The sequence below is a fragment of the Oncorhynchus mykiss genome, chromosome 1 (genome assembly GCF_013265735.2).
Source record: "Oncorhynchus mykiss isolate Arlee chromosome 1, USDA_OmykA_1.1, whole genome shotgun sequence".
NCBI classification, from domain to species: Eukaryota; Metazoa; Chordata; class Actinopteri; order Salmoniformes; family Salmonidae; genus Oncorhynchus; species Oncorhynchus mykiss.
In genome coordinates, this window is record NC_048565.1 from 43618011 (window position 1) to 43640691 (window position 22681).

A 22681-nucleotide genomic window follows, 5' to 3' on the forward strand; every position below is an offset into this window, starting at 1 on the left:
TCTGGAGACAAAAACGACAGTCTGGCCAAATGGAGAGGAGGTGATGAGGGAGGGATAAAATGGACAATCGTAACATCAGTAGCCTATCAACATACACCTCACGATGTGTGCTGCGCACATACACACACACGCCACACTCGTAGCCTAGTTTGAGCAGAATATCATCTGTCGGGCAGCAAGAGCACGCAGCTCAAACAACTGGTTGTCCCTAGACTAGTTTACAGTGGTAGGGTAGTTCAATTGAACTAGTTTCTCATAATTAATTAAAAGAATTCCTCAGTGATTCGTATTTCCTGCAACTTTCTGAAGAAGTAACGCCTGTTTGTGAGCGCCCATGTGTGTTGTGTTGCCAGTCAGCATACCGAAACAGTCATTTCTAAGGCTTTCCCCAAAACCCTTTCTAATTAAATGTTGACTCCAAAGTAGGCCTACCTGGCAGAATGATATCATGATGATTTGTAACCTATCAATCGGGTGGTAATTTGTTCTTGCAAACTCAGCCATCACATGTACACTAGGCCTACTGTACATTGTGCAGTACAGAAACACCACTAGTGTCATGCCCTGGCCATAGAGAGGCTTTTATTCTCTATTTTTGGTTAGGCCAGGGTGTGACGAGGGTGGGAATTCTAGTTTCTATGTTTTCTGTTTCTATGTTTTGGCCGGTTTGGCTGGTTTTCTATGTTTCTCAATCAGGGACAGCTGTCTATTGTTGTCTCTGATTGGGAATCATACTTAGGCAGCCTGTTTTTCCACCTTAGTTGTAGGTGGTTGACTTTGTTAATGGCATGTAGCCCTAGTAAGTGTCACTGTTGTTGTTTTTGTTGTTTTTGTTGTTTGTTGTTGTTTGTTGTTTTTGTTGACGACATTCAAAATAAAAATATATGTACGCTCACCACGCTGCACCTTAGTCCGGTCATTTCCCTGACGACGTTCATGACAACTAACCAAACATATGGTGAATTAAAGGACAACTACACCCCTCCCAATGTAGAATTGCAGGAAATTAGCTTCAAAATAACATACAAAATCCTAAAGCCCCTAAATTAAACTTTTGGTGGTGTATTTTATTAATCTCAAGGAACAAATGCAGGCTCCAGTCAGCATTTGAGCATTTTTGATATACCATGACATTTTAACAATTCAACCCCTGACCGTGGTTTACATGTGAATTACAATTCGGAGCATGTCAAGAGTGTGTTAGAGGCCATTGTTTGAGAATCTTAAAGGTCTCATCGGTTCGATCTCCTTTGCCACAAGCAAATCATAAGCCAATCACCACAGAATGCAGGGTTTTCCCAAAGCATACTTTTTGGTACCCACGTGGACAGAAAGTGAATGCAGTGTTGAATTTGATGAAATGCAGATGAAATCATCATTTGATTTCTCCTCCATAAAATGTTGTCGGTAACAGTGCAATGCATCAGATTAGGGGAGTCCAGGGCTGTGTGTCACAATTTAGACTTTTTTTTTCACCTGTAGGCCTATAGGATGAGACTCTTTTCAACATTATTAGAAAGACCAAGGTCTTGGGTTGAAATGGCCTTTAGTCCTTATAGCTTATTCCAAAATGGGAGATCTTACCTATCAAAACACTGTCTACTTGAAATAGCCAGGTTATTTTGATTGAACAATATTGTTTACAAAATTACGCAGTTTATACTTTGTAAGGATAACTTATTATATAACCCTCTCCAACTGAGCATAAAAGCAAGATTATGCTAATTTCCACATGTCTTGACCTAGCAACTAGGAAATAGGAACCTAGCAACTTTGAAATATCCCTATCCCTTTCCTCATTCCAACAAACAATTGTTCATGAATATCTGACTCCCATAGTTCAAACAATGAAAATACCAAGACTATACTTTCACCTCCCATAAAAACGCACAAATTCCCTTCACCTCAAAGTAGTCACACATTTTAACCTTAAAATGACTAGACTACACAGCACCCTCTAGATTGGGAGTAACAGACTAAACTATACTGTGAAAAGCAACCTATGTAACACAGAACCCCAGTCTCCCCTATTCCCTGTGCAGTTATTAGAATGCTTATTCCGCTGTTTAATCCCCCATTTTGTTAGAAGACCAGTAGAAGGTACAAATGTGAACATTGGTACACTCAGGTGAGTCTCCATGATTAGGCTATCACAGATGGAGTTAAGGCAAACATTTAGTCCAATAAATGAATGACTTGCATGCACACACAGGCAGTCCCTGCTGTGAAGACATCTTATTATTGTATAGGAGCTTCATTCTTCTGGTGCTCAGCAGTAAATATGAGAAGAATATAGAGCGTGAAGCTGAAGCTGTGCGATCCATCCAAGTGTTCCTGTAGAATTCATATCTAAAATTAGAATCTTTCACACTGAGATGTGTAAAGCCGTGAGAAGTTTATTGTGTGTGATGCTTGAAGTGTAAAGTAAAATGTCAGAACATTGGCTGAGACGCAGAGCAGCACGATCATCTGTATCTTCTTTCCTATGTGGTTGTCTATTTCAGGAACAGATCGTCATCATTTTCACATTTTCATCTCTTAGCATCCACAAATAATGTATGTAAACATGCATTTGATGCAAAAACAGAGGCAGTTTCAGCCCAATGGGGTCAAATAGTTGGGACGCCTCCTTTGCCATTTGGCCTGCTTTACAGTGGAGGCTAGATAATTATTGAGGATGTTCATCCAGCTTCCCCAGTATTACCCTCTGTTCTCTCTGATGCGACTTGACTTGGACCATGTTCCTGTCTATCTTCATTTGTCATTCGGTGCTATGCTTCAGCCTCTGTATTGCTTGACTGCTTGACTTTTCAAATGATATCCGTGTGTCCATTCACTTTGAGTAGGACTGGACGATTGGCTTAACTTGAGGGCTTTGGTGCCTCAACCCTCCCCTGTCTCCTCCTGTCCAGAGACCAGCCTATTAGAGGCCTACGTAGGGCACCATAAAATGACAGCATCTGCAGCCTTTACATTTGTCAGGCCAATTAGATATGGTCCCTATGCCTTCTATTTACAGTGGAATTAAGGGGGTTTATGGTCGGTCGTTGCTCCCTCCTCATCATACTCCCATGGCTTTAAGCAGCTGTTTCTTCTGAGGTCCGGCGAATATGTTGCACATCTGGTGGTGCTTCTGTCACGACTACATGCCAGAGGAAAGGGTAGCGTAGGGTGGGCGGAGGGTCATTGGGGCAGGAAGGGGGATCTTTTGAAGCTCGGCTGGAGCAGGACTAAAAGGAAAAGCAGGAAGAGCAGTAGAATCCCTACCCAGGAGTCCTTGCACACCATTCCCTACCCAGGAGTCCTTGCACACCATTCTCTCTAATGTAGAAGTGTCTTGTGTGAAGGCCTGTGATGCTATTTCATTGTGTTCAGCCAGATCTTCTCCTCCAGGGGTCACAGCTTTAACTTCACCTGATTATTCACTCCCAGACAGCTGGTTTCAATTTGTCTTCCTCAAGAAAGTTAGTATTTAGAATTTTAGTATTTTATTAGGATCCCCATTAGCTGTTGGCATGGCAGCAGCTACTCTTCCTGGGGTCCAAACAGATCTACAAAACATTGTGCATTATACAAATTTACATTGCTCCAATATTACATTACTAAGAATGAGGTGTTGTTCAATCTGTTTTTTAAATCTGATTTCACTGCTAGCTTGAGTTACCTGAGGTGAAAGATCATTCCATGTAGTCACTGAGTGTACAAAACATTAGGAGCACCTTCCTAATATTGAGTTGCATCGCCCTTTTACCCCCAGAACAGCCTCAATTCAACGGAGCTTCCACAGGGATGCTGACTCCAATGCTTCCCACAGTTGTGTCAAGTTGGATGGTGTACCATTCCTTGGATGGTGTACCATCCTTGATACACACAGGAAACTGTTGAGCGTGAAAAACTCAGCAGTGTTGCAGTTCTTGACAAACTCAAACCGGTGCGCCAGGCACCTACTACCATACCCCGCTCAAAGTCACTAAAATCCTTGCCCTGCCCATTCACCCTCTGAATGGCACACATACACAATCCATGTCTCAATTGTCTCAAGGCTTAAAAATCATTCTTTAACCTGTCTCCTCCCCTTCATCTACACTGATTGAAGTGAATTGAACAAATGACAGTAAGGGATCCTAGCTTTCAGCTGAATTTACCTGGTCAGTCTATGTCATGGAAAGAGCACTTGCTTCTAATGTTTTGTACACTCAGTGTATAGTACTGTGCATTTCCTAGCCTCTGTTCTGGACTTGGGGACTGTGAAGAGTCCTCTGGTGGTATGTCTTGTGGGGTATATATGAGTGTCTGAGCTGTGTGTTATCCGATTGAACAGACAGTTCAGGACTTTTAACACGTCAATACCTCTCTCAAAGACCTGTAGTGTTCTCTCCTCTACTTTGAGCCAGGAGATATTGATATGCATGTTGTTGATATTAGCCCTCCATGTACATTTAAAGGCATACTTCGGGATTTTAACAACGAGGCCATTTATCTACTTCTCCAGAGTCCGATGAACTAGAGAATATCATTTTTATGCTGCCGTGTTCAGGCCTATGTTCATTTATGTATGGAAAGGAATGAAGCCAGTTCGTCTTGTCTAACACACAGGCAAAGTACCCATCCAGCTCCCTTGTGGCCTTTTGGGCATCAGTGATGACAGGAATTCATCTTCATCTGATGAACGCTGTCTCTGTTGCTCTGTCCCGTCCTATGTCATTGTGTCAAGAGGATGCTTCAGGTAGACCAAACCTCTATAGGGGCAAATACACAACATACACATAATGAATATTTCAACAAATTCTGCTTTATGTGGTAACTTAGTTAATCATATCACTGTGATTTTTCAACGCCGATACCGATTATTGGAGGACCCAAAAAAAAGCCGATACCAATTAATCGGCTGATGTTTTTTTGTAATAATGACAATTACAACAATACTGAATGAACACTTATTTTAACTTAATATAATACATCAATTAAATAAATTTAGCCTCAAATAAATAATGAAACATGTTCAATTTGGTTTAAAGAATGCAAAAACAAAGTGTTGGAGAAGAAAGTAAAAGTGCAATATGTGCCATGTAAGAAAGCTAACTTTTAAGTTCCTTGCTCAGAACATGAGAACATATGAAAGCTGGTGGTTCCTTTTAACATGAGTCTTCAATATTCCCAGGTAAGAAGTTTAGGTTGTAGTTATTATAGGAATTATAGGACTATTTCTCTCTATACGATTTGTATTTCATATACCTTTGACTATTGGATGTTCTTATAGGCACTTTAGTATTGCCAGTGTAACAGTCTAGGTTCCATCCCTCTACCTGGGCTCGAACCAGGAACACATCGACAACAGTCACCCTCAAAGCAGCGTTACCCATGTAGAGCAAGGGGAACAACTACTCCAAGTCTCAGAGCGAGTGACGTTTGAAACGCTATTAGCGCTCATCTCGCTAACTAGCTAGCCATTTCACATCGGTTATACCATCCTCATCTCGGGAGTTGATGCAGTGCAATGCTTGAAGCATAGTGAAGAGCTGCTGGCAAAAAGCACGAAAGTGCTGTTTGAATGAATGCTTACGAGCCTGCTGGTGCCTACCATCGCTCAGTCAGACTGCTCTATCAAATATCAAATCATAGACTTAATTATAACATAATAACACACAGAAATACGAGCCTTTGGTCATTAATATGGTTGAATCCGGAAACTATCATTTCGAAAACAAAACATTTATTCTTTCAGTGAAATACAGAACCGCTACGTATTTTATCTAACGGATGGCATCACTAAGTCTAAATATTGCTGTTACATTGCACAACCTTCAATGTTAAGTCATAATTACGTAAAATTCTGCCAAATTAGTTCGCAATGAGCCAGGCGGCCCAAACTGTTGCATATACCCTGACTCTGCGTGCAATGAACGCAAGAGAAGTGACACAATTTCACCTGGTTAATATTGCCTGCTAACCTGGATTTTTTTCAGCTAAATATGCAGGTTTCAAAATATTTACTTCTGTTTATTGATTTTAAGAAAGGCACTGATGTTTATGGTTAGGTACACGTTGGAGCAACGACAGTCCTTTTTCGCGAATGCGCACCGCATCGATTATATGCAACGCAGGACACGCTAGATAAACTAGTAATATCATCAACCATGTGTATTTATAACTAGTGATTATGATTGATTGATAGATTTTTTGGATTTTTTTGGATTTTTTTTTTTTAGTTTAATGCTAGCTAGCAACTTACCTTGGCTTCTTACTGCATTCACGTAACAGGCAGGCTCCTCCTGAGTCAGGTGGTTAGAGGGTTGGACTAGTTAACCGTAAGGTTGCAAGATTGAATCCCTGAGCTGACAAGGTAAAAATCTGTCGTTCTGCCCCTGAACAAGGAAGTTAACCCACCGTTCCTAGGCCGTCATTGAAAATAAGAATGTGTTCTTAACTGCCTTGCCTAGTTAAATAAAGGTGTAAAAAAATAAATAATACAAATCGGCAAAATCAGCAACCAAAAATACCGATTTCCGATTGTTATGAAAACTTGAAATCGGCCCCAATTAATCGGCCATTCCGATTAATCGGCCGACCTCTACTTTCCATACTTATTATTCTCAGATAATCAGACTGAAGTGAGTTTGTCAGATGTTCTCAGACCTAAAAACGTGTCTAATGTTGAGATGAGTCCATGTCTAGTTGTACTTACTGTGTAGACTCACACAGTTATATGCACAGTTAGACTTACTGAGTCTCTGGCTTTTATATGAAGGTTATCCTAATTTACACAAAGTACAGTACATAGCTAAAAATCCTAGGTCTAAATATTGTATGTCATGACCAAGCAGGCTAATATTGGCTAGCTAGCTAGCTCATTTACAGTAGCTAGCTCGCTCACTTGCTGACCTTAGCCTAATGTTGTTAGCTAACTTAGCTTGCCACCACCACTAATATTGACATTGACATGCTAGCCGTATTTCATCATCAGGTGGTGGTTAGCCATGTAGCTAACTTAGCTGCAAGAATAGCTTGCTAACATTAGCATGCTAGACAACTAAGCTAGTTAACGTCCGTAAGTTAGACTATTAGATAACTAGCTATACTAGCTGATAAAGCCATCCATAGGGAAGGCTCATTCATAAAAAACTAGCTAGTTATCTTACCTCTACAATGTTTCCTGAAGTTTGAAGCAGAGTTTTAGGCTGCCACCTCCGCCATCCTGGATATGCAAAACTTGCATTGCATGGCCTTTCCTGTGCTTGAAGGAGAACTGGTCACAGTCACAGTCTCCTCCGTCTCCATAGAAACCTTTCCCTTCTTTCACGATACGTCTTGAACTAAATTAACTGAGAAATTTGATTTGATTGGTCACTGACTAAGCAATGATGAGCTCTCGCAAACTTTCCTTGGATAGCCTACAAAATTGTACTCTGTAATGGTTGGTTTTAAAAAGGTAGCGAAGTACAATACCTCATTCAAACATCATTAAATACTCAAAAAAGTACAAGTACTCAGAAAAGCTACTCAATGACAGTAATGAGAGTATCTGTAATTTGTTACTTCCACCCCTGATTGAATGGCATATGGCTGAAACTAGAGCCACCTACTGTGAGTCCTCTTACTGTGGTTTGGGTGACTCCTCCACCTCTCCTCTGAGTGTATCAGTCAGGCCAACAGTAAGTAGTACAGTCGGCATCTCCATTGATGATGCTGGGAATTCCACCTCACACACAGTGGAACCACTCCAACACCACAGACGAACAGTAACACATATGGTTTCACCACTACCGATGTGTTTCCCTTTCGATTAACAAGTTGAGGTTTTTTTTTCCGGTGTGGTCAGTTTTTGGTTACCATTTTTCTGGGGTTTGACCCATCAATTTCAGGGTCAACATTACCATAACCATTTAGCCATGAAATCTGGCTGCTCATGTGATCTAAACGTAGAGAAAATATTTGACTTCTCCTGCTGGGAATATTGCTATAGCTACAAAAGTACCAGTCCTGCAGTCCGTGGTTACCAAAGCACTTCTAAGATGAAATCACAAATTAATTTTTGCCTGACAATTAACTGCTTTAACACACTGGAGTCAGCAGGAGTGGGAAGTCCTGGTCATGCCAGCCTTTACTTTGGCCCCAGCCACTGTAGTGAATATGTTTTCTTACAGTGCTCACGGAAAGTATTCAGACCCCTTGACTTTTTCCACATTTTGTTATGTGCAGCCTTATTCCAAAATATATATTTTTTAAATGTATCCTCAGCAATCTACACATAAATACCCAATAATGACAAAGAGAAAACAGGTTTTTAGACATTTTTGCAAATGAATTAAAAGTTTAAAAAAAAGATATACCTTATTTACATAAGTATTCAGACCCTTTGCTATAAGACTCAAGATTGAGCTCAGGTGCATCCTGTTTCCATTGATCATCCTTGACAAGTTTCTACAACTTGATTGGAGTCCACTTGTGGTAAATTCAATTGATTAGACATGATTTGGAAAGGCACACACCTGTCTATATAAGGTCCCACAGTTGACAGTGCATGTCAGAGCAAAAACCAAGCCATGAGGTTGAAGGAATTGTCTGTAGAGCTCCGAGACAGGATTGTGTGTCGAGGCACAGATCTGGGGAAGGGGACCAAAAAATGTCTGCATTGCAGGTCCCCAATAACAGTGGCCTCCATCATTCTTCAACGGACTCTTCCTAGAGCTGGCCGTCCACTAAACTGAGCAATCGAGGGAGAAGGGCCTTGGTCAAGGAGGTGATCAAGAACCCAATGGTCACTCTGACAGGGCTCTAAGGACTGGGAGACTAGTCAGGATCAAGGCAAAGATGAACGGAGCAAAGTACAGAGAGATCCTTGATGAAAACCTGCTCCAGAGCGCTCAGGACCTCAGACTGGGGCGAAGGTTCATCTTCCAACAGGACAATGACCCAAAACACACAGCCAAGACAACGCAGGAGTGGCTTCGGGACAAGTCTCTGAATATACTTGAGTGGTCCAACCAGAGCTCGGACTTGAACCCGATTGAACATATCTAGAGAGACCTGAAAATAGCTGTGCAGCAATGCTCCCCATCCAACCTGACAGAGTTTGTAGCAAACATTTCTAAAACCCGTTTTTGCTATGTAGTTATGGGATATTGTGGGGGAAAATGTAATACATTTTGGAATAAGGATGTAACCTAACAAAACGTGGAAAAAGTCAAGGGGTCTGAATACTTTCTCTGTACGTCTGTTAAGGGACACGTGGGGCTGTCTAAGGGACAATGCGATTAATTCAAAGGCAAGTTTGATGTATTTATCAATTTAACTCCTCTTATGAGAGGAGAGGCGCTACTGGACATATTGTTCCCATATAAATTATCATGCAACGTATCATCACTCATCCAACCTTGACACTGGAAAAACAGAGATGATAAGTTTCCTGGACTGGAGCAGAACAGCCCAGAGCAGAGCTGAAAATTATTGTTACTGCAGCTAGCACAGCTCAGACTAGTGTGGACAAAGCAAGACAAATGGCCAGACAATGGGAGAGTGTCTGTGGTTTTAATGTCCACGCCTCCAGGAACTCATTCATGACTGGATGACCAAAAATGTCTTTAGTCTCCATGACATAAGAAGTATTTTTGGTCCTGTACCTTCGGACTAATGCTTCTAGGTCCTGGGGCTACTAGGATAAGAGATGTATTATTTGCTAGCAGACAGCCCTCGAGCCTGTTGAAATTACTAGTCAAGCTTCTATTTGTTCCACACAATGTATGTTATTTAATCGATTACAACATACAAGTTGAAAATTATTGTAGTTTTACAGTCAAGACATGCATTTAGTTTTATTTCCAGAGATTAGTATCACCTTCAAATATTTCACAAAGCCCCTGTTGTTTATACAAATGTGCATAGTGGGGTATGTTTAGAAATCTGTAAACCTTGCAGCATTTCCCATTCCGTATATAGTCACTTTTTCCCTGCCGTGCTACAGTGTTGGCAGCAGCATCACCCCACATTGTTTTACGGTCTAAGGCTTTTATAAACTTTCGGGGGAAATTTGCGAAAATGTCAAACCTTGACAAACACGTGGCGTTTCATGAGACAAAGACCTATGGGTCATGATTACTTATGAGTTATTCTATATGACTTCATTTTAATACTCCTGTCTTTTCTTTTTCTTTTTTCTTCTTTTTTTTCTTTTTACAAATGGTAAATAATAAAAACAAACAGAAATCATCAATGCCTACTTTAGGAATCACGTGTACGGTAATACGTGTCATGATGCTCATGAATACAACTAGTGTTATTTCTTCCACAACATGCTGTCGAGTCAACTTTACATTCCAAACAGTAATGAATTAGCAAAATGTGCTATTACTCAGTAACAGTCGCTTAAGTACACTTCTGCTCTACTCCTTCAGATAAAATGGAGATCAGATGTGAGATGTGATACACTCCCATGGTCTCTATTTAAACTCCCAGGGATTATTTAGATGGTGCACTGAACACTTGCACTACTATTCTACTATCCCGGTTGACACATCCCTTGGACTGGTTCTGGTATTTGCCTCATGGCATCAGCAGGAAAAAACATTATAATATGTTAATCATGTGGCCCACTTCAAAGAGCTGGGTTGAATTGTGGATATACCGTCCCAAACAGGCCACAGAGACATGGAGAAGTCCTGACACAAAACTCCCCTCAGAATGGCACTACGGACTGGGCAGTCCGGATTGCTGGTCCAACAGCATCACTACTGTCACAATATGGCTTCCAAGATGAAACGATGTCACTGTTAAGTGGGACTGTTTTAGTTGAAGGTCTGAAAAATGACTACTTATTCTTATTGGCTGACTCATTAAAGAGGTTAAAGCCCTTGGTTGAATTAACCTATCATGACATTTGTCCTCAGTTTTGGTAGTCGGGGGTGGCAGGATAGCCTAGTGGTTAGAGTGTTGGACTAGTAACCAAAAGGTTGCAAGTTCATTTCCACAAGCTGACAAGGTACAAATCTGTCATTCTGCCCCTGAACAGGCAGTTAACCCACTGTTCCTAGGCTGTCATTGAAAATAAGAATTTGTTCTTAACTGACTTGCCTAGTTAAATAAAGGTCAAATATATATTTTTTTTAAATCAGACGTTATTGTAATTGGTCAACAGAAAGTATGTTGTGTTGGGTTTGCGATAAAGAGAAAGTAATTGTTGTTCGCTGTTTACTTCTGTCTTTTCCTTTTTTCTCTTTAGTTCATTCTCTTGGTTGTTGGTGCATTAGGGGGTTCTTGGGGGTGGGGAATGGAATTAATTGTATTTTTTTTTTCTTGGGGGGGACTGTGGGAGGGGTCGCGAATGGTTGAGGGACAGCTATTGAGGAACTGTGGGGGGATCATGTTTTTTTGGCCCTTGAGCAGGGGATTGACCCTGGATGCTTGTGTATCGCTCTGAATGGGAGTCTGTTGGATGACTGGTATGGCGTAGTTGTTGAGCGGCTTCAATGCAAGTATATTGTATGTTTCCGATATTCTATAAATATTTATTTTTTAAAATAATAATAATAATAAAAAATAAGTAATTATGACCCATAGGTCTGAAACGCCATGTGTTTATGTCAAGGTTTGACATTTTCACAAATTTCCCCAAAAGTTTATAAAAGTCTTAATTTCTTCTCAGTGTGTGAATAGAAGTAGAGCTTGGTTTCCGGCAATAGAATGACTCCATTCTAGTCAAACAAGCTTCAATGTGATTAAAAATGTCCTGCTACTTTTTTCAACTTGAATCAATATTCTCTGAACTTGTTAGTGTTAGACTGTCATGCCATCTCTTTTGAGAAGTACTTTCCTTTAAAAAAAAATTTGGGGGCCATCTAGATTCATACATGAAGTACAGTATCAGTCAAAAGTTTAGACACACTCATTCCAGGGTTTTTCTTTATTTGTACTATTTTCTACATTGTAGAATAATAGTGAAGACATCAAAACTATGCAATAACACATATGGAATCATGTAGAAACCAAAAAAGTGTCAAGCAAATCCAAATATATTTTAGATTCTAGATTCTTCAAAGTAGCCACCCTTGGAATTCTCTCAACCAGCTTCACCTGGAATGCTTTTCCAACAGTCTTGAAGGAGTTCCCACATATGCTGAGCACTTGGTGGCTGTTTTTATTTCACTCATCCCAAACCATCTCAATTGGGTTGAGGTTGGATGATTTAATTGTGTTCTTAACTGATTTGCCTAGTTAAATAAAGGTCAAAAAAATAAAATATATACAAATATGCATGCATGGATCTGTATACAATTCCTGGAAGCTTAAAAATGGCCCAGTTCTTCCATGGCCTGCATACTCGCCAGACATGTCACCCATTGAGCATGTTTGAGATGCTGTGGATTGAAGTGTACAACAGTATGTTCTAGCTCTCGCCAATATCCAGCAAATTTGCACAGCCATTCCACAGGCCACAATCAACAGCCTGATCAACTCTATGTGAAGGATATCTGTCGCGCTGCATGAGTCAAATGATTGTCACACCAGACACTGACTGGTTCTCTGATCCATGCCCCTACCTTTTTTTAAGGTATCTGTGACCAACAGATGCATATCTTTAATCCCAGTCATGAAATCTGTAGACTGAGGCCTAATTTATTTATTTAAATGGACTGATTTCCTTATATGAACTCAGTATAATCTTAGAAATTGTTGCATGCTGCGTTTATATTTTTGTTCAGTGTAGATAATGACATAACTTGTCTAATTTTCTTTTTGTATTATTATTTTTATGGTTCTCAGCCTCGGGATGACGTAATGTTCTAGCTGTGCTTTGCAATTTATTCCTCAGTCTAACCAGAGGACATAAGTGTTTTAATGTGCTAACAGCTCTGGCACTCTGACTGAGTGGTACTGTATTAGACAGTTACTCTCCTGCCTCTTCTGCTACTGTCTCACTAGGCCTGACTCTGCTCTCGACACTCTACTCCACTCTCCATTCATTCTCTTGCATATCCATCTCTGACTGTTACAGTGTCTGCTATTACTGAAGAGACCATTCAGAGTGATGTCTAACCAATGATTTTGCTATACTGCTAGATGAAATGGTGCTGTAAAGAACCAAAAGGCACCGTACTTTTTTAGCAGTGTAGCCTTCTGTGAGACGTGCTTCTGAGAATGACTGAACTGTTCTGTCCTGCTCTTGTGTTCCAGTATCCAGCAGCCTTGATGAACCTGGGGGCCATTCTCCATCTCAACGGGAAGCTGCAGGAGGCGGAGACCAACTACCTGCGAGCGTTGCAGCTGAAGCCAGACGACACCATCACCCAGTCTAATCTGCGTAAACTGTGGAACATAATGGAGAAACAGGGCCTGAGGACAATGGGGCCGTGAGTTAACTCACCAGCCAGTCAGCCATCTGTGCAGCAGGCCTGGGGAAGAAGTGGCCCGCTGCTCCCTTGGAGGAGAAACTGGGGTAGTGAGGATGGAGGAGGACAGCAGAAAAAGGCACAAGACTGCAGAACGCTCCTTGTGACTCTTCACTACTCCTCAGGCCAGGAGTAGCTTCCCTGGGAGGCTGTCCGTTGTGAGAAGCACTACCTTTGAATAATGTCTTCCTGGAACTTTGTCCAAAATGTGTGCTCTCCCAGGGTCTGTGAATCTCTACCAGAGCACTTAATTTGAAGTGGGCCATAGGTTCATACTTGAAGTCTTGTGATTAATTAGGAATTGAATTAGTTATAGATGCTTATAGGATCATGTAGGACAATGTTTGTGCTAGGGCAGAGTCCCAAGGCGCTGCCCTCCGAAGCAGGAACACTGCAGTAGAAGTTACGTTTTTTTCTCACCGTGGAATTAAGTTTCTGGTCTAACGAAAGTTGTGTTCATTGGCTTCTGTGCACATCAGTGAAACTCATGGCATGATATAGGAGATAACAGCTTTAACAATACATTCTCAAATTGAACACAACTAGTGGTGGCCAGGACTGACGAATCATTCATTGCGATTGTTTATGAGATTTCACTGATTTAACATGTTGTTGGACATTGAGACCTACAGCTCCTGCAAAGAGATATAGCAGATTGTTGAGCATCGTTGAGTGATTCAAAAAAGTAACCCACTGATCGATATCGTCTTATAAATAACACCTCCACAAGAGAAAACAGATACCGTATAAATGGAACATGTGCCCTCAGGGTTTCCCACCCTGAAACATATGAATCCATAGAATATAATTTGCCAAAAGACACAGTGTTAGTTGTGAAATAAAATACCAGTAAGATAGTTTGAAGGAAAGATTAAATGAATTTGAGCTGGAGTTTCTGTCATTATTTGCTAACTCTATTATGCCTTACTATCTGAAGGAGCAAAACTATTCCATGTAAATGTAGCAGTGAATTTCAAATTGCTTCTCTAGGCTTGTTGTTTCATAGAGTGACATAACATGGCTCCTGTGTAGGTCAGAGCCATATATTAAGATGAATATATGGCTCTGGTGTAGGCTACTCATGTCTCCTTGGATAATTTACTTTGAGGAAGGTAGCTAATGTGTTTTGAAAGGAAATGGCAAATTACCTTCCCATGGTACTAACATTAGCCCCCCCCCCCCCCCCCCCCCCCCCCATCAGCTGACATGCTAGTTGGAGGTTTGGACAGCAGCAGAGAACTGAAGGCTTCCCCTCCCTTGGCAATACAAGACATGATAAGAGGACAGTTGGAAGTCATCGTTGATGTCTGAAATCTTATAACCAAGTAGCCGTCAAACCGATGCACTCCATTACATAACAATGCACAGCCATAGTTTGTCTGAGGGAATCTTTTAATGCAATATTGCTTTGTTTGAAAATGTTCCTTTTCTTTTACTTGTATGTATATATGGATTTGAATATATACAGTAAAAACCTACATACAGTATAATAGACAATAGTCTGACTTGCAAGGGAAGGTCAGTGCCCACCCAGCAAGTTCAGTATCTGTAAGATATGAATAATTGTTCCTAGCATCAAAACATCATGTTCTCTCACTCTTTTCAGTCTTAAATGTCAATATTGTATATATTCTGTGTAATTTACATCTACTCGGTTGTTGTCATAAAAACATTTTTACCACCGTTTATTAACTGTATCTCCAACTTGGAAGAAACTTTATTTTGTCCCGCTATGACATTTATGTTTATTGTAAAGAAGCCCACAGCCACCAGGCGGTTGAATATTTGTAAGTTATTTCTTTGTGTAATCTTGGCATATAAACCAGCTGGCACTGTGTTACATTTCCAAGTGTATGTTGAAGATAAGATAAGTAAGATAAGATAAGTATTGATCCATTTCACTTTATGAAATGTGATATACCTGTACACGTTTGTCTAGAAGACTTTTCCTTGCGATTCTGGCTGAAAAAATACAACCATTTGACTCCAAATTTCGAACAGAAGTATCTTAATTTCGCTCAAATATTGCACTTGACACAAAGAAAACAAAGTTCATGATAATTGAAATGACTAGCAAAACGCCAAAAGTATTTAAACATTGCATTTTCTTGTGCTGTCCACTTCCCTACACAGTGACCCCATCCTCAGAGGTCATATCCAGTGCTTTATGGAGTTAGTAGTATGATAGTTGCCTTGTTCTTTTTGAACATTATGCATGTATGAGCCCTGTTCCACTCTGTACTCTGTTCTCATGTCTGTCTGTCAGTCTTTTGAAAGCACAGCACGGCAGTCTGTCTGTCCGGCTGGAGCTCGATAGCTCTACTGGTTCTTACTGTCGTAACGGTTGTGTTTGTCTCGACTGCATCAACACTGTGGTGTATTTTGCTATGATCACCATGTCTATCTGTCTGATATAATGAAGTGTTGAGCTCGGTTATCACCATGAAGTATTCTACCCTCACACCTTCTCCCCAACACCACCATCCCCCATCACAAGTTGTGCTAATTTGTCTTGTGTATAAAGTGTTGATGAACAAACGAGAGTGTGTGTCTGAAGATGGAAATAAGTGTTTCATTCTGTGTCTCTGCTCAGGGATTTCAAGTGGTGGGTTGTATTGCAGACTCATGCTCACAGAGCACTCAGAGTTTCTAAAGTTATATTTTTTGGAAAGTTGTATTTGTATAAATTATCAAGATTTGTAGCCTTTTCTTTTTTGTAATATAAAAAAAAAACGTGCCAGAATAGACTTTCCCAATGTTTCTTTTTTTCCACAATAAAATAATGGTGTTCTGCTTTCATCATCTGCCTGAGTGTTTTGGGGGGGGTCGTTTTGAAGAGTTTATTTTACATTTACTTTAGCATGTAATACTTAGTCTCAGAAACACATTTCCCATGACTTCCTTCTACTTCTACTACTGATACAGTATATACAGTCCATACTCATATTTGCCTCATTCACAAAGGGTATCAGACTTAATGGGGTGGTCTTGCAGACTATGGAACGGGTTTTACAAGGCATTTAAAGTTCCGCTGCAAATTTGCTGAAAATGTGTCATAAAATCTACTCAAATGGACCTCCTGCTTTCATCTATGTACAACACAAAGGGGATGTAAATATTCCCATATGGAAGGGAAGGGTAACACGGTGTCTACATCTGGCCTGCATGTCTCGCCCGCTCCTCCCCCTCCCCATACCTCGGACCTGACAAGCAGAAGGCCCTACCCAGTAACCCTTGTGATGTTTCCCACATATGTGCATCTGGTCCGCTCCCATGATGTGACCACCCCATGGTGTCCAGGGTTCCTTATTGATTCAGAATGTGATGTGCGAAGCCCATTGCCATTGTCCATTCCATTTTGGATCATATTCTACCAACACAGGTGTGCTTCTCTTATCGTGGCAAATCATGATCAAACATGTCAGATAGCTGGGCCGTGGAAGCACGCACCAACTCAATGAAGTGCTCTTATTTCTTACCATTTGGTTTAACAAGCATGGTTGTTCCTGCCCCTTTGCGATGCTAACCATATGATCTGGTTGACTTCGACACCATTCTATAAATGCACAGGCAGTTAAAATACATTATGTGCATGTGTGGTGACTGCAGTTGGAGTGGAAGCCTACGCTGCGCTATGCCAGTTCTATTGTAGCTAATGCTCAAAATGAATTCAACCATGTTAATCCATTTCCTCGCTGCCAAAAAGCGAGGTAATAGTTCTGAGATGAGAGGAACAGGCACACATGAAAAAGGTATTCACACACAATATCTCCACATCATAATATGTCATCATAACCTACCTAACTACACTACAGGTGTCACGTTCTGACCTTAGTTCCTTTGTTATGTCTTTTGTTTTAGTATGGTCAGGGCGTGAGTTGGGTGGGTTGTCTATGTTAGTTTTTCTATGATTTTCTACTTCTGTGTTTGGCCTGATATGGTTCTCAATCAGAGGCAGCTGTCAATCATTGTCCCTGATTGAGAACCATATTTAGTTAGCCTGTTTTCTATTGTGTTTTGTGGGTGGTTATTTTCAGTCTTTGTGTGTCTGCACCAGACAGAACTGTTTCGTTTGTGTATTTGTTGTTCAGTTTTGATTATTATTAAATAAGATGAACACTAACCCCGCTGCGCTTTGGTCCTCTCCTTCTTCCACCTACGACGAGAATCGTTACAACAGGTGTTTATGTACCACTGATAACTCCATTATTAATCCAGGGATTATTAGCAAAGCATTACAAGTTGAGGACAGAGGATGACAGATTGCATTCGGTAATGACATAAGGATGTTATGGTCAATAGCCAATAAGAGTAAATACAGTATAAGCCACTTACTATGAGTGCTCAACAGGTACTGATTCTCTTTTGACATTTTTAAGAATAAATTGACTGTTCGCTGCTGCCAAACGGGACCTTTTGTATGCATACCAATATGTTAGCCTTCAATTCTAGCCATGCAAGAGGACCACAACGAAACTTTAAACTTTCAAATAAAAAAGGTCTGAACTTCCATCACCGAGGAGCACATCTCATGCGATCTGATTTCCTGCTTCTAGATCAATAAATGCACATTTTTATCATGGCATTAAACATTAAGTCGTGGATTCCCTGTGTCCAGGACTCAAGGAAATATATCACATCTGTCTTCCATTTTCATGACCTACTTCATCATGTTACGATATTGCCTTTTGCATCCAGAGGAGTCCGAGCTGGAAGAGAGGGTCTTACCACTTCCTTATGTGGGTATTTTTCTTATTATGTTGTTATATGGCAAATCTGCCAGCTTTTATCAAGCAAATATTTTGCAGAATGTGCCAGCGACCTATCGGGGCTTTGATCTGAGTGGTGTGGGCCAGGCACTCGGATTGAACATTCGCTGTCTTCAGAGCGGATCGCTGTGCGTGACGCAGGGAAGTCTTTCCCTTTGTACTCAACAGCCATTGTAATTGCTTGACAGAAGAAGCATTAGAACGAGGATTAGGCACGAAATGCTTGCCTTAACAATAAGGCATCTCCAAGACACTGCTTCACATTATTGAAGGGACTTTTTTAGCTTCAGGAAATTGCATTTCTTTTGCATTTCAATTGAATGCTTCTCTCAATGCTATCTGTACCACAGATCAACAACAACAAAAAAGTCAGGCCCTGTGGATGAAAGGTGCTGGAATGATGGGAGGATAGTGTGGCCCTTTCTTCCTCTGCTTTGTCAGAACCAGCAAAGTACAAGGAAACCAACTGAAAGAAAGACGCGTTTTGAACAATTGGCTATTAACATAAATAGTAGTTATTGTCTTAAATGCATGTGAATATAGTCTTTGCTGAAGTCACATGAATCTGTGCAGTTATACCTGTAACAGTATTGGGGAGTAGTGAACTACATGTTATGTTACTAGTAATTTAACAACGTTTTGCAGTAGCTTGGTGGTAGTTTAACCAAATTCAAATCTTGGTAGTGTTTTCAGTAGTTAATTTCTTCTTTGCCATGTAGCAGTGTAGCTAACTATTGGAATTACACACTATTTTTTTGCTAAATTAAATTACTGGTGAAGTAAGCAATATTTTCCTTTCTTTTTCAGTATCAGACCTGTGTAATTCTCACCTAAAACATTGTTTTGGTTTAATAGGATAAATTAACATCTGACTTACAATTTGTAGTCTATGTCATTTCAGATTTAGATATGATCATTTTTCAAAAAGTAGTGTGAATGTAGTGAACTACTTTTCAAAGTAACTTTCTTAAGGGTAGCTGTAGTGTAGGTTAACTTCTTCCTGTGTGAAGTAATTGGTAGCTTGGTCAACTATATTTTCAGAGTAGCTTTCTGTACCTATAGCTAAATGCAGCCTACTTTTGACATTTCACAGGCCACCATCTGCTTAATAACTTCTGTACAATACTTCCCTTATGTAAAATGAATCATCTTAGCTGAGAGTAGAGGAGGACTAAGTCTTTCCTTAATAGGGCCTGCAGAATCATCTGGCAGGGTATACTGTATTTGAACTTGGGCGGTCGATCTCGTAGCTTGGACCAGAAACTAAAAGTGACACTGCAGGTCTTTACAGATACAACGATGAGAGAGGTATCTTGTCTATGTTCCGGTCTGTCCATTGTCTTGTTTATTGTTTTGCTATGACTTATTTCCCTACTTCACTGTAAATAAACATCTCACCTTGGGCATTGCACAGTCACCATCTTGCTGCCTCCTCACTGAAACCTCCACTGCCAAGAGAACCACATCACAATAGCATAAAATACATTTAACATAAGCCTTCTGGCTACACAACGTAATCAAATTAAATGTAACTGTAGCTGACTGATTCTCAAGACCACAAATAAAAACAAACAAATGTAGAATAACGTGAGCCTTAATTCTCACGGCCTCCACAGAGGTGACTTGGGTTGTAGCGATTCTCTCAAACAGGAGCTGGATGTATTTTGACCTGTTGATGGTTTGCTTCGAGCAGGGAGAATTCCTTAGACAAGATCTTCAGCAAATTGGTTTCGTTTTTTGTTCTCTCCCTCGCCTCAGCGCTCCGGGATTCAGGAGGTACAGTACCTATGGGTATGAAAATGAAAAGATAAATTAACAAAATGTTTCAAAAACAGCCACGTAGCTTAACCCATTTTGCAAAAAAACATAAAAGACAATTTCATTTATTTCATTAGCCTAATAGGCATACCTTATAATAAAAGAGAAATAGTATGTCAGCATACCTAAAGAAGGACATTAAGTTCTTCTGCTTCCTCTCCACGAACCTGGCCTCGATGGCACCTTTGATGATGGTGCAGTCCATCTGGCACAGTGACTCCACACCCATCTTCACCAGTTTAAGGCAAGTACAGAGTTCGATCAACAGCTTCAGTTGTGCGTCGGTCAGGGCTTGTTCACAGCCCTGTGCCAACTCACATACATCTCCACCATATCTGCCATATCTGCCGGACTGTTCCGGCAATCCAGTTTATTTTTTTGGGCTCTTTTCTCGATTTCTTCCTTCACGTTCCCCTGTAGCTTGTCATCGCTAACCCCCTTATTTGCGAAAGTGACGCGCAATCCTCCTAACTTTCTCCACTGTGCTGGGCAGCTCCCCTCTGAGCTCGTATGTTCCTTACACTCCCCATCTTCCTCTTCATAATCAGCATCATTCTTATCATCACTGTTACTTGGGGCCAGGGGTTGAGCTTGAGGGCAGTATATTACAGTCTGTCACAGTAGCACAGCTGTAGCTCTGGAACGACAAGTTTCCCATACTTCACCTTAACTGATGCACCATCTGTAGTGTTGCACACAATGTGGTCTTGCATTGTGAGGTTGTATGAGGCCAATTGCGCAACCAACATCTCCTTCACCCTTTGACCAGGCAGGCTACCTGGGAGTTTAACCATCTCCGGGGACCAGTACTCTTGGAAGGTATGTATATTTATATTCATCAATCGTTTTCTTCTGGCTGGAGGTGTACTCATTTATGGTTAGTGAGAAACAGATGTCTTTCCTCACCATGGCCTGGAACTTGTCGGCTAATCTGCTCTTCTCTTTCTCGGCACATCCTCCCACCAGTTGTGATATGTCCAAGTGATTATTATTTCCCACTGGGCACAAAGTGGTTGAATCAACGTTGTCTCAACGTATTGTGACATGGACTCGAGGTGGAAAATACATTGGATTTGATCTCCAATTATATATATACTGATATTTACTGATATCCAGTGTATCTATACATTAATTAAATAGTTAAATAAATGTTAAATCAAGTTAAATAGTTGATTCGCATCTCAACCAAAAATCGAAGTGAAAGAATAAGATCAATCAAATCAAAGTTAATTTAAAGTTGATTAAATGTTTGATTTGATTTAGTCCTATTATTTGATTTATATTTCTGGTTGTATACAACATATAAATTATTAACTCATTTGTAAACCAACTGGAATCAAAGCCAGACTTTTAATTTAAGTCAATGGCTCAGACGGAACTGTCCAAGCAGTAGATACATCTCCTTTAAATGTTGATATGTTGATATTTGGTTGCATTGTCAACTAAACACAATTCAATATTACCTTTGTAGTACAGTAAATATCCTAAAGTAAAGTTTATCTTGCAAACTAATGTAACATTCAACCTTAAAATGTGTGAGACATCCATGGCCACATTTGGAGGTTACTGTAAATATTAATGTCTTCTTATGTAATGATATAAAGCTTGCTTGTTCAAGATAGCATGCATAGGTCATCGCAGGTCTCCAGAAATCTTCACAATTGATATAAAAATCTGCGCAGAATCTCGAACGGAGAACGGCTTTGATCTCTTGCGCCACGTACTTTTAATGGAATTTCAACTGCAACCCAGGTCATTTGGTTCTGCTATTAGGACAGTGATAACACATAAATTAACAAAATAGCTGACACTGTATTCCCATTTGAACATTGCTGTGCTATTAAATGGCTGAAAGGGTGGTGAAAGACATTTAGGTGAATGCTAAGCCCAAAACTCTGTCATTGTTTTTCCATTGGAATTTGGTTGTGCTTTTAGAATGGTTGAAAGCATATTCAACTAACTTTTGCCTGTCTTTTTGAATGGGTGAATACAAGTGGTAATCTCTTTGATCAGCGTCTCAACCAAATATTACCCAATTATCCACATTGAAATGACGTGGTGTTCCCAGTGGGTTGGAAGCAGGTTGGCCCAACAGTAGCAGCCATTTTAATTACCGCGTTAACTACCTTTCAGTGACGCATCTGCAGTTTTAGCATAAACAATGCGTGCGCTTCGAATTTATGGCGACTTTGTGTAAGTAAATACGGTAAGCCACGATAATGCACCCTGAGTGTTATTCAGCATGCAGATAGCAGAGCAGGCCTAAGAAGACAGATTTAGACATTGCATATCATTTAACAGTTCCATTTCATGTCACGCTGTTCATAGAAATAATTTCTTATAATTGATTTCTTGACATTATATGTCCCGGGAAAAGGGAGTGTGTTTGGGGGGGAAATCTGGGCTAATTTCTTCCTATTTACAAGCAGAAACTCAAACAGGATGTACCCATGACTCGCTCCGTTAAGATATAAGAATCAGAGATTGTGCTACAGGACTGCTTTGCTAGCGCTGATTGGAACGCAAATAACATTTGACGAGCTAACCACCTCCGTCACCGGCTTCGCTGCTTCCCCAATCAAAAGCCCTGAAATAACACAGAGGTTGGAGCTAAACTAAAGGACAGGGCCACCAAACACAGAGCTATCGTAGACAAACCTGAGGCTACATCCGAGGACAGGAATAAGTACAAGAAGTCTCTATATGACCTCC

General features: G+C 40.5%; 1 protein-coding gene and 1 long non-coding RNA gene across 2 annotated transcripts in view; one reads left to right on the forward strand and one right to left on the reverse strand.

Annotated features, from left to right (window-relative positions):
• The window catches only part of tmtc2b (transmembrane O-mannosyltransferase targeting cadherins 2b), a 177527-nt gene extending 162956 nt beyond the window's left edge, over positions 1-14571 (forward strand). The window contains exon 12 of the mRNA XM_021601864.2: positions 13168-14571. Within this exon, the coding sequence (XP_021457539.1) occupies positions 13168-13347 (180 nt within the window). The 3' untranslated portion in view covers positions 13348-14571. The remainder of the gene's footprint in view (positions 1-13167) is intronic.
• A 2819-nt stretch (positions 14572-17390) lies between these two features.
• On the reverse strand, positions 17391-20489 carry LOC118955701. Its single transcript, XR_005045739.1, has 2 exons — positions 20095-20489; positions 17391-19936 (listed from the first exon to the last, which is right to left on the reverse strand). It is a non-coding gene; the product is annotated as an uncharacterized LOC118955701 (long non-coding RNA).
• Positions 20490-22681: the final 2192 nt, after the last annotated feature.